Source organism: Manduca sexta, chromosome 27, assembly GCF_014839805.1.
Source record: "Manduca sexta isolate Smith_Timp_Sample1 chromosome 27, JHU_Msex_v1.0, whole genome shotgun sequence".
In the NCBI taxonomy this organism is placed as follows: domain Eukaryota; kingdom Metazoa; phylum Arthropoda; class Insecta; order Lepidoptera; family Sphingidae; genus Manduca; species Manduca sexta.
This window is the reverse complement of record NC_051141.1, coordinates 12,249,265-12,263,047: the sequence shown is the minus strand read 5'-3', so window position 1 is coordinate 12,263,047 and position 13,783 is coordinate 12,249,265. Positions and strand designations below refer to the sequence as shown.

Here is a 13,783-nt window from a genome sequence, read left to right as displayed (position 1 = left end):
GTAGCTATTTGAATATAAACACTATTAAATAATATAATATAACAATATATTACAATTTACACGCACAAAGGGAATATTGCTTTGTGCAGAGCACATGTACTGTCAAGACAGAGTATGTTCAATTTACAGCTAATCTACCTACCCGGGCGAACATATTGTGTTTCAGCGCTATAAACACGCCAAGCCCGCGATTTGATTTTACCACTCTGCATGAGGAATACGGGACTGAACGAATAACAGTTTACACGAAAATATTGTGTTTTTATCCGGGGTATTGTCGGTTTCGATAAATTAAAATAGAAACGCTTAGAATGCAAGGAACTTTTGGTTATTCTTAAGTATGTAAATAATAAACAACTGTAGGTTTAAATATTTTAGCCCTACGTTTATAATGCGAAATTTATTTCTCTTACGCGATACAATTAATCATGTTAATGTACAGACACTTTTGTGGAATGTGATTAAAAGAAAGTTATTATGGCCGGTGGTCAGGAAATTTTTGGGGCCTATGTTCAGCAGTGGACTTCTAAAGGCTGAAGAAGAAGTGATTATAGTGAAATTTTCGCAATATAGTTCCAGGGAATATGTATCAAACCGCTAGCAACCTCTTAGTAACACGACAGTTTGTATAAACATCTACCGTTTCTAAAACAGTATATACATACATATATACGTAACAGTAAAGTATTCTGCAGAAATACAATACAAAATAAATATTATAAATGTAACATTTATAAATGACTTCTTTTCTAGAAAAGGAGATATAAACATGGGTGGCGCCGCGAACACAATCTACAAATCGTTTAAATATTATTTGTTATCTAAAAGTGCTTTGCAAAACGAATTCACACGCTCTTTAAAGCGAATCATAAAAATCTTATAAAAGTGCTATATTTTCACAGGAGAAGTTATCAAAATAAATAAAAAAAAAATATTATTTTCGATTTAGCGGACACTTATAATAATAATAAATTAGTTTCCAATTTAGCAACAAAAAATATTAATAAAAATGTAATAATACAAACGTAATAAAATAATACTGGAATATGTTCTGCTATCTAAAAGAGACTTATTCATTCGTTGAATTCATTTTATTGAATAGAACAAAACGCAAACGTTCGTCACTTATTAATAATTTAAGTAATATATCTTGACATGAATGAGAACAAGGAAAACAGGGTTGAAATCATCGCGTATAAACTAAATACGTGGCAACCCATAGTTTGATATAAGTATACTGCGTCAGGATGTAATTTACGACAAGCATAATTTAGCGTTGATTTGTTAGTGTGAAATGCTGTATTACATAACTCGTCGCTTCTCTGCTTATCTTTAAGATGGTGAATGTTAAATAGGTTAAGTAGGGTTTGACCTAGCGCTAAAACCTGGCAAACAGCATCTGTTTAGACATGTGCTAAAAGATGTGATGTGTGGAATCGGTGAACAACATAAAGTTCGAAAATATTACAAAATCAATTTTTAAAAAAACTTTACTTATAACATTTACCTAAATACGAGATAAGAATCTTAATCATGTTATTATATACATTACTCTTATTAGTATGGTATAATAATCTAAGTGAAGTAAGATAAATGAGGAGTTTAAGCAAAGGCACCTAAGTGGACTTCAATAGTACCAATACGGCTAAAGGTAAGTTGTAGACCGCAGCTTTAGCCTGCACTGCAGTTAAATTTGTTTACGTGGAATCAAAACTCGTAACATACCTGCACAAAACTATAAAACAAATCCCGAAAAAATATTTATTTGTTAGGAATATGGATGAGTATTCCTTTATCCATATTCTATGTAAAGTATTGATCGCGGCTTCGTGAAACTAAAAAAAATCTGTACGTTTGTAGGAGGTGCCAGCACCGTATTTAAAGAAAAACTGATTAAAAATTCAAATACTCTTAACACGCTTCACGTATTCGGGGCAAAACGGTCTAACCACGTCTCAAATATCATCTAAATTTATTCAGCGGCATCAACGTTTAGATATTTCTGAGAGACATCCAATATCTTTCGCATTTATTTATAAAATTAGTAAGATTATATTTTTAAAGCTGATTAAATTGTTTTTAGCTTCTAATTGAAAACGCTAATCTCTGATGGTCTTATTCATAATAAAACCCTTATCGAAGGTATAAATCGCAAATAGTTAAAACGTCCTCTAAGCTTATCGAGCCTTCGATAAAATTTCTTATTCATAATGGTTTCGTAAACCTCCGATAACAAAAAGGCCTTTAAATGTGCACAATGTTGCCATTTCGTAGAAAAAAAAAATTAAATAAGTTCTACCAATTACTACCAAGTCTTGTCTCTGGAAACAGACAATAAAAAAAAATTGTCTAGTCATTGTCACAATGGCGTTTGTCAAAAAAGTAAATAAAATAAATACAGGAGGAAGATTTATTTGATGTTCTCTAAATTCTTTGTAAAACTTGGAAGAACGCAGGCAGCAAATTGCGATAAAATGGAGAGAGATAAAATAGAGAAGTGAAATGTAGTTGGAGGAAGACAAGGTTGGTGCAGCTCTTTTCTGTATTTGAACGTTTGCGCTATGCATTCCTGCATTACTAACTATTGCTTTTTACAAGATTTTGTTGAAGTAATTGATTAGGGACCGGGTATGAACCCGCTCCCCTAACCAAAACCCTCCCTAAAAGAATATGAATTCTTGAACGTGAATGTCGACACGAACTACAATTTCATATAGATGTCGTAGATTCATTTGGGGAGCTGTGCTAACTGAAATGAAATATTGCTACTCTTGCAATACGCACTATGATAGCCACTCTTAAAATATTCATATAAATAAAATATTTGAATAATATACAATAGTGATTATGTACCCTGGTGGCATTTAGCACAAATAATAAAGTTAAAACAGCACAATTAAATATAAAAGGAATAAATCAATTTTATTTTTTAGATCATGCTCATTGTGCCTCCTCAGAACCCACTTCCAATAGAAAATATAAAGGAGATATGTATGTATCCATTTTATGCTATAATCATGTAGGACATTGTTGTTTTAGGTAGGTCATAAGTAAAACATTTTTGAGGTCTTTATTAGTTAAAATAACAAATAAAATAAATAAAAACCTTTATTTATCATGTAGGCATATATATAAAAGGCTCTTATGACAAGTCATCATATAATCAAATATGATTTACAATTTCTAAAGTACACAGATTAAGGCATGCATATGATGCATTAGTATACTATACTCGTAATCCACCTCCACCTGGAAATATAAGGGAGGTATTAACAAATCATCATTAAGTAATTTATAATTTATACTATAATCCTGTGGGATACTACTGTTGTATATTTGAATAAACATTTTTTTTATTTCAAATTATGTTGAATTCTTATACATTGCATAATTTCAGGTTTGTCCCACATCTGCAGAATAAATTGTAACAATGACAATGAGCACCAGTGAAATAAAAAAATCAAAATTGATATATATTAATAAAAGAAAAATATACATTTTATTAAAATAAATGACAATGACTAACTTTAATTATGTTGTATAATTAGTTACCTTTCAGTGTGAACAACTTTAATCTAGATTTTGGTTCAATGATGATAATAATTGATTCTGACACCTCTTCAATATTGGAAACATTGTTCTGTGGCATATATTTCTCTTTGAGCAATTGCAATGTTGTGCAACACTGCAAGAGCCACAACAGTAGTCTTCACATTGCCAAATTTAAGATATGCCATGTTACAGACATTGAAAATGCTGTTTCCACACACCAAAGTTCTTGTTGCAATATCCGGGAGTTATGAGTGCTGCTTTGCCATCTAACAATCTCTCTGATCTGAAGATTAGCATCACAAGTCACCTATAACGAACCTTTAAATCTTATGAACAACAACATTGAGGAAATAATATCCTTTTCTATATAATATTAGGCTGCATCATAAACCATATTTTTTATTGTATATGGGTGTAATAAATACAACCAATTATAGATGGGAAGTCTTTTACGTGGTGAAATTCCAGCCTTAACAAGGGTTCCTCTGAAAAGAAGTGGGGCATAGTTATAATCTGCAACATGTTATAAGTACAAGCGCACGCTCCACTTTGCTACATATACCACTGGTAGTGGCTTAAGATAATCCATAGAGGTCTCCAACATCTTACATCTATTAAAAAAACTAATCTAAAAGTAGCTCATCATTAGGTATACGTATTTACCGAAGTCTGTGTAATATGGAATAGAATTAACTTACTTCATGACGATCGCAACATGTCAATGCAGTTAATTAATACTTGCAATTCTGGTGATCTGCCACAACCTATACGGTGAAGCTGCAACTCTTCGCGGACTATCAGTCACTTATAAATGCAGCCGTATGTTTGGAAAAATAATACCGTTTACGGAATTCATCATTATCCAGAGAAAACCGATCGAATTTCTGACGACACATTTTTTACCTAAAGCAGCCTGGCTTGCATTTTTAATACGTAACTAAATAAAATTACTTCTTGAAACGAAAATGATCGAAATGTTGTATACTTCTAAGTACACACTGACTTTGGCAACAAGCGTCAAACACGAAACAGCTGACCGACGTCAACCATTTTTTTGCTATCGAACGCTTAACATAGGTGTAAAGACGGGGGTTAGGCTCGATAAATTAAAGCATCTTTATCGGAGACTTTTAGCGCAATTGAACCATTATGAATACCAATTTTTTACATGCCTCCGATAACGCCCAGATAAACTTCCGATAATTCAATAGTTTTATTATGAATAAGACCATGAAACTATCCCGATTTTGAAAGTTCTTAGACGAAGATTACACTAATCCTTCGTTAATGACGTACGCAGTCAGAGCTGAGAGAAGAAGGTACTTATATATTTTTACAATGGTTAGACATTTTCTCCGATAATAACTATAGTTTTTTTTCCTTCGCTCACAAAACTTGTACCTAATCAAAATTCGAACTATATATAAATACGCGAAGTAAAACTTTATACTCCTTTTTAAACACATTTCGGGCGTGGAGTCTTAGATTTGGCATAATTAAAGTTCATAAAGAAATCGTACAGAAAAAATGTGTATAGTATGTGTTATAGATGAAATTCGACGCCCTAATTTCGATCATAGAAAAACCACTAGATTAAGTACTTGTGTGTCGTTCAAAATATTAAGGATAAAGCTTGCAGGCGATGTGACAACCGCAAAACACTAACCCCCTTATTCATAAACGTTTTTTATCTAAGGACGAAGTAAAGCTGTGATAACAAGTATGTTTCTCAGTGCAAAATGGCACTGAGAAACAGACATAGGGCCGTTGTGATTGGCTATTATTGTTGTATCTCAATATTAGCCAATCACAACGGCTCTATGTCTACGCAATGAGAAGACTGCCATGCCGTCAGCACTGAGAAACAGACTTGTTATCACAGCTTTACTCGATCGTTAGATAAAAAACGTCTATGAATAAGGGGGTAAGTAATTTGCAGCCGCATATTTCAACAGTGACCACAAAGAAAATTATAATTGTTGAGCATGTTGTCGATCTTACCATGTTTGTTTCCTGTGAGCATACATGGTATAGCATACATTGCAATGTTGTTGAACATCGTGTTGTGCTCGTTATTATATCAGTGCACTCTGCCCATAAATTCAGATACCATACACGTACAAAACTACTCATAAAATGGTATCGTTGAATCAGAATATAATTAATTGAAAGAGAAAAATACTATTCAATTTTGGCGGAAAAATATTCATATCCACCGGACTAGCAACTCCCTTAAACAAGATATAAAAACCGCCACAGTGGGCTACGTAGGTGTGTCGTTTTCCGGGGCCATTGTGTGTATATTGGGTTTCGTGCAGCCCAGCATAAGTATCGCCTAACAAGGATGATCATCGATACACTACTTTCCACTTACCACTTGATGGAGAGGAATTATATTGCTGTGCTCGTATCAAGAAAAAACGTCTGAAAGTACTTACGGGAACAGCTCGGTTATGATCGTCAACCAAGGTATCAGTGATGGAGAGTTGGCCATCATTGACAAGGATCTGCAGGCCCAGCCGGTAGACGCCGAGGGTCCGGGGAGAGCTCCAGCGGGCGCGGGACATGAGGCTCAGGGTGAGGACCTCTCCCGGGCCTACTGGTCGGTGCACGATCCATTCGAAGCGCTGCAGGAGAAAAGGTATATGAGTTCAAAATTACATTAAACCAATTAGCATAAATGACATTAAAAACCGCCCGTACACAGAATGTTCAATAAAATGTGCAAAAATAAATAATTTTGCACCTCAGCATCTAAAGAGCTTCGCAGTCATTATGGGCTTTACAATTACATTCTGGTAATGATATTAATAAAATATTCAGAATATTACTCGGTTATTTATTTGGTTTTAAAATAGTTTTCCTATCTATAAACGCGGTTCCAGCAAGTAGTTACTCAAGAAGATTTGAACATCAGATAGGTCGCCAGTCGCGAAATAGTAAAAAGAATAAAACAAAGTCCACTAATTGGCAAACTGGATACTAAAATGAATAATCAATTTTAATTTGTAAAGCAGATTTCTATCTTCATTTCTTAAATGTTGAGCATAGATTGTTTTTAATAAGCTACGTCCTATGCAAAATATTATATTATGTTCAACAATAGCAAAAAAATCGAATTGTTCTTTCAATAAAAGAAATACACAGCTTATAAACTGCTACAGTAGTCTTGTTCGAGTATAATTTATAGCTGCAATTGACACCTTTGTTTAGTAAACTCAATGGGAATAATAGTTGTTTCAAATTAAAGAGTAGGGCATTTGTTCGCGACAATTTGATTGCACGAGGAGTGATAATAAATCGTTTCCCAGGCGATATATTTTAGAACGATACATATAAGTTGTCGATGTTTATTTTTCAAGCAATTTATAATCTGATAGTTGCTATAACAAACGCGATGACGATAATCAATTATAGCAGTAAAGAGGTAAACTTATCTGACGTAAGAAAACGGAACCATTGAAAGTCGACTTAATTTTAAAATCATCATAAATTATTATTGTTTTGTGAAGAAATATAAAGAGAAACACAAACGCCTTTTTATCTTCGAAGGGTTATGCAGGGACGCTACTGGTGCACCAAATATCCGCTGTGTTTATTCCATCCCAGGAATGATTGGAGGCGAGCCAATCGCCTTATAAGACGTAAATGCTAGACTCCATGTTGATTGAATCCGAAACCTCAGCACTGCAGTCGTATCGTAATTCAACTACACCATCCAAGGAGTAAGGAAAATCCTTTGATTAAATTGTAATATTACTACATAAGTACATACTATAAAATTTTATAACAAAAGAACTAATAAAAAATTGTAGTTACTTTTTGCAGTACAACAAGAGCATCGAAACAGGGTTTCGATTTATTTCGGTAGGTGGTATCTTTCTTATATATATTGAACCGCGCTTTCTTCGGTCACACAACTTTAGTAAAAGTATTTTTGTTTGCCTTCTTACTTTGTTACTTTATATTCCGTATTCATTTTAATATTATCACCGTGTAGTTATCTTACTATTTTGAGTGCTTGATATTAACATCATATCTATGCCTAAACATTGAAATGAATTTATAACCAACAGGAGCAAAAATCTCCGTCATAATACTAATATATTATCCGTGATAATACTGAACTAAAATGCCTTCGATCAACAATACCAAGCAAAATGAATTAATCATATAGCAGGCTAGGTACTTATGGGTACGTATATAATTATTTATTAACATTTATTTTCTATTTTCATGCTCCTGTGCATTTAAGTGGAATTCAAATTAAAGTGTCTGGTTTTGAAGGCTATACAATCAGTCGCCCGGTTTTATTCGAAATACGCGTGTAATTGCTGTAACGCTTTCAAATATTTCTTCGATAAAACAATAACATTGCCTGTAACGAAGTTGCACGTACAGAATTTCTGTATGGGTACAATTATTGAATGGTTCATTAAAATTCACACGATTGAATTGTTATAAATAATTACATTGTGTAAATATTCAGAAATGCACCTGCGGTTTCAGACATCATTCTTGAATTTATTGCAAATAAAATAATAACTTTTCGGGCAAATGATAAATATGTTTTCATTGAAAACATGTACATATTTGGTATTTGAGTTTGTGTCATTAAATATAAATTCTGTGAATGCGATCATAATTTATTTTGCCTATCATATTTTATGTAAATTTATTAACTTTGTTTATATATTTTGAACCTTCTGATAATAGTTAAAAATATAATACAAGCTACCCTTTGGTCCTTTAGCTCATGTAGGTATGGTCCTGTCATGGATCCCAGGCCAGGTAACACCGTGTGGATTTTCCTAATACCTGCCCGGGTTTGGTACCACTAGACGGGATTAACGAAGACTTGGAAACTAAGTAAATTTTTAACATCAAGCAAAACTGCGTTGCGCTAACCTACGTTTAATAAATACTAGTTACTTCTTGTAAGTGTTTTGACAGCAGGCGGAAAATCCTCAAAACTTCTTGTCGTTTCCGCAACATGTGTGAAAGTGTTTTCCCCCCTACGTCCATTTAGAGTGAGATAATAAAGGTAAAAGACATGAGCTAAGTCTTGGTTGATTTATTATTTATTGGATAGTATGCCATCGAGACCGTTGCTTCAGATATTTATCACCCGAAAATTTATTTGAATAATTAGGTTCAAATTATTTTGCTCAGGTAGCCACAGTCATAGGAAGGTAAGATATTTAACTTATTTTGTTTAATTGTTGTCAATTATGTCTCCTCGGCTCATTGTAATCGCAGGTAAAACAGTTGCATCCACGTTTACAAACTTTAAACCACGAGAACGAATCATGCAAAATTAATTGAACTTAAACACAAGAATATGCCAAATGTTTAACTTATAGCTTTCTTGCAGTCATTTTCGGTTAGTTTACAAACTAATTACCCTTAGGAGTGATGAGAAGTCAAAAAAAAGTAATTGTAATCTAGTGGTAAATTTTAAGAATTTTCGACTTTGCTGTCTTTTAAGGCTGATTTTAGCCAAAATAGCCCCCATGAAGGTCTATGTTTTTTTAATGAATATGTTAGTTGAGAGTTTGGAGAAGTTTTTAACCTACCTTAGAACCACGAAGTCACCTGCTTAGTTTTTTAATTCAAAGAAGAAAATTTAAGTTACAAGTCATAGAACGTAAGTTTTTCACTTTACACCAACATTTTCATAATTTTCATTACAGTTACGAACCTGATTGTTTTTATCAGAAAAGTACAACTAATGAAAATTTAGTTGCAATAAAAAAATCTCGAATAAGTCTTCTACTTTTTTAAAAAGAATACATTTAATTGTTCAAACCGAAAATTCTCAATAATTCAGAAAAATATTATGAACTCGAAAACTATGAAAAATCGCGGAACATATATGGGGGTGATTCGGATACCCCAAGGGTGCTCTATCTCTGGACCTCCGCTTGACATTATTTTCTCGGACACCCTGTATTTATCATTAACAGCAATGTCGTTAATCGTTAACGCTAACATATAGGATTGACGTTTCCTAGCAGCAGACATATCGTTCCGAGCAATCATTCCTATACAATATACATACTGGTATAAGTTAGCGCTAACGAATGTGTAGCTGTATCTTGGTTACGGGCTCTGATACATTTACTTTAACGAGGTAATAACAATAGAGTAAATAAAATACTTTGTACTGAAGACAATTCGATTTATGGACAGTCTTTAGCTCATATTATTCAATAACCGATTAATCCCAGAGAGGTCAAAACCAGATATAATGTACATTAGACCTTCAGATATGCAGTCCCCGTGAGATCTTTAAAGTAGATGTGTTTTTAAAAGGTATATTAAAGTCAACATCTGAAAATATAAATATATCTAATATATGCAATCAATTTACCATTTATTTATGTTTTTTAAAGATGCTGCTTTGTTTACAATATGTGTGATAATTGACTTTCATCTTTGTATATAAACATACAAAGATGAAGTTGCGCAGTTTTGATTGGAAGAAGTAGCTGCACAACGGGCTGAAATCTTCGGTACACCAGGGTCACTCTGAGACGCCTGTGGAGGAACCAGGAAGATCCTGTGCTTCTGGAAGGAGTTGGGCTGGCTAGACGCATAGCTGGTATATCACGCTCGACGGTCCGACTTGTTATGAGTTAAGTGCGGTAAAAGGAGCTCCTCAACATAGAACATAGAACCATACAATGGATTTTTATACTGAACACGGATACAGTTATATTCATTTGATTCTGATTATTCAGTCTCATAAAAGAATATTTTAAAACTACATTTTCTTAGTCCGTACGAATAGCCGGTGACCTAGTAAATAATCATTTAAAAGTGTTTTATTTCCAATGTTATTTAGGTGTTGAATTCGCGTAATAGGTTGTTTTCGTTAAAGTGTAACTTTTACTAGCGGTATTATACGAGTGCGTCCACGCGAGTACAAGCGGTGACAAGTTGAATGGGTGAAAGCTACGTAAACACCTGGGCCGGCTTTAACTATTTGAGCATGCGCGGTGAAATATTTATTTGGCGCCCCTTGTCCTGGTGATCTTTTTTATAACACCCAATTATATGTTTGCAGATGACGACGGACTGACGATATTCTAGCCAGATTCTGTGAAATACTTCTGAAGGCTTCGGCGTCCTCCCTGAAGTCTGCTCCGGGCGACCGGCCTGTCCTCTTTCCTTAAGCCCAGCATCACGTTAAATTCATGACATAAATAATCAAGTAAAGTTTTAATGAAGACTCATAACTTTGACTCTGTTTCTTTGCCATCACAGCTAATACAAAATATGTCGATGTAAAAGTCTCGCAAGCTTAAAGTATCTCTTAGTTTTCTCTAGAAATTCGCAATCACTCCAACAAAAATTTTAAGAATGAGTAGATTGCAGAGTATATTTAGTTCAGTCTATCATTGCATACTTGGTCGAGCACTCGACACAATACAATGCAATAAGTTATTTAAGTGCGAATGCAGCGCTAGCGGGGAATTGAATGAAGCTTAAAAACATTTTCCTTAGTTACACTTTAACGCACACGCACACAACATCACGCATTTATCCCCGAAGGGGTATGCAGAGGCGCAACCAAGGCACCCACTTTTCGCCAAGTGTGTTACGTCCCATGATGTGATAGGGGGCGAACCTATCGCCATGTCAGGCACAAATTCCAGACTCCGGGCTGATACTGAGCAGAAAAACCCAAATATCACTTTGCCCGACCCAGGATTCGAACCCAGGACCTCAGAGCGCTGTCGTACCGCGCATGCAGTGCAACTACGCCACCGAGCTACACTTTAACATAATATTATTAATTATTTTCCATCGTCTCATTTCTGGAAAAAAGAGCCAACGTGTTTTATATTAACAGGTTATTTCATTATGATTATGAATGCTTAGAATTTTAACATAATTTATTACCTAGAATGTTGTAAGTCGATAACAATCACGCTATATACATGGTTATTGTATTGCGTTAATAAATGAAACCACATATTTATCTTTACCTTCGTCAGCATTGGGCTAAAAATTATTCATGAACAACGAATATGTTATTGCAGAGCTTACATTTTATTTATTATTTTTTGCTAGATTCCATATTCATGTTTTACGCCTGTTAGCATGTTATTGTTGCTTGACAAAGAAATGTTTTTAAATGTATGTACCCACGCGCCAGTAATTTTTATGTTCCGTTTAGTAAGTATTGTGCTTTGGATCATGCGCCCCGCGGCCCCATTATATGATACTGGACTATGCCATTTATCCTGCATCTTGATCAAAGTGACATTGGCTAGCGGCTACAATGCATCTAGCAGTGCAATAATCTTTGCTTCGGTAAGACTTCAACAAACACTACGGTACTGTAGCGTGCGCCCATTATTGTAAAATTTTAATTAAATTTATAATTTATACGAGCGCCCTAGTTTGCGCTTATTGATTTACATTGTGTGAAGGTTAACGCTGGTGAATTACGACTTATAACGCAACAGGTACAATAGTAAAATTTTATGTCTTCAGTGCAATAATGTGGAGTCTTTGATATCCCTGGAGTTTGTGTTCGATATGGCGATAGGCTCGTCCCCCATCACATCATGAGACAGAACACACATGGCGAAAAATAAGTGCCGTACTCGCACTTCTGCCTATCTTTTCGGAGGTAAAGACTTGATGTGTGTTATGTATATTGTTGAATATTCCGTTTTATAGCCCATGCTTATACCAGCTTTTATTTTTCCCATTCTGTTTGCCTTCACCCCGCGCAGCATATATTTAAAAAGTAGGTTCGGCGCGAAGTTTTTATGATTGTATAAATGTTGGTCATTGTTTTTTGCGGGGACAAAATGCATTATCGCTACCGCCACTTGGGCAACAATGGAACGCTAATGTTGATTTCATCGGTCTTACGGTCCAATAACGAGTATAGCATCATCCGAGCGAGCACTGGAACGAGGCCCTAACCCCTTACACCCTACACTAGCATACCAACCAAAACACGCGGTATCTTATTGCACTGAGATAGCTGTGCGGAACCGTACCTGCGCGATGCCGCATTGCGACACCTCTAATTGAGGGGGCTGAGATGTCTCCGTACGCTAAAGGACGCTTTAGGCTTTACCAAATCGGGAGACCGTGTACCCACATTATTGTCTACCTCAGAGGCGTTGTAGTCGAGCGAGTAGTCCCCCACTGCTTACTCCGCGATTCTCTCTATGCCCCAAGTCGCCTCTTATGACAGGTAGGGAATGCTGTGGCGGAATTCACTGACACCCTTTACCTAAAGGGGATGAGACGCCAGTCAGCCCAGCGCCTCCTTCGTCTCCTCTGGCTGCAGGAGGGGTCGTTCAGCTCACGATCCCGCTCGGCACGCTTCTTCCACGTGATGACGCACTTGCAGAAGGACGCCATCGCTTGTCATTACCTCTAGACGCTAAACATAGCGGAAACCACGGCCGGCAACGAGAGGTCTCCGCCGACGATTGGTCTAGACCGCTACGTTGTAGATCCCAGGCTGAGCTCTCCTCAAGCGTGTGTGTAAGCATGTCTTCGCGCCCGTTGCCACAATGGTGGTACACGGCAGACTCCTATTTTCCGATCTGATACAGAAACACCGGTGACCCGTCAGGACCTTTGTCAGACGAAATGTCGGCGCACTATGGTGCTTGTCAAGCTAACTTAAGAAGACAGATCGCACTGTTGCAACGGTCCTCAAGCCCAAATTCAGGCTCTCCAGCCTGGTATGCCATATCTCCACGTCGGCGCTGCGGGTGCAGGCCAATCGAGCCGTGGTCTGTTTTGGGCCAGTCCCCGCCAGAGACGCCATGCCTTCACGCATGCCTCCTCACGCTATATGAATGATGAGAAGTTTTTGGCATCCAATTCCCATGACAGACTACCCGCCAAGACACAGGCCGCCTCGTGGGGAGTGGGATGGATCGAACGTTCATGGACTCGGCCCAGATGAGGCAACCTTATAAAGCCATGGACCGCACAACTCCAGCAAGGTTTACTGGAACCATCTAAGTCCCGTCGCAAAAATCGTTGACAACATCAAAAAGTAGGCACAGAAGTCTCACTGGCAGGGCCACCACCTTTGAAGGGTAGCCTCTTCTGATGTCCGTGGAAATATTGGGCCTCGATCTTATTCAAGGCCACTGTGAAGCCCAATCGCCGCATCCTGCTCACCATTCTCAGTATGAACTCAGTACCAGTTCAGGCGACCAGGCGGCGAGCAAGGCATACATAA

At 36.4% G+C, this 13,783-nt stretch overlaps 1 protein-coding gene across 1 annotated transcript in view; it reads right to left on the bottom strand.

Annotated features, from left to right (window-relative positions):
* Window positions 1-13,783, bottom strand: part of LOC119190893 (otoferlin-like) — an 87,105-nt gene that overhangs the window by 31,139 nt on the left and 42,183 nt on the right. The window contains exon 3 of the mRNA XM_037444161.1: window positions 5,991-6,179. Within this exon, the coding sequence (XP_037300058.1) occupies window positions 5,991-6,179 (189 nt within the window). The remainder of the gene's footprint in view (window positions 1-5,990; window positions 6,180-13,783) is intronic.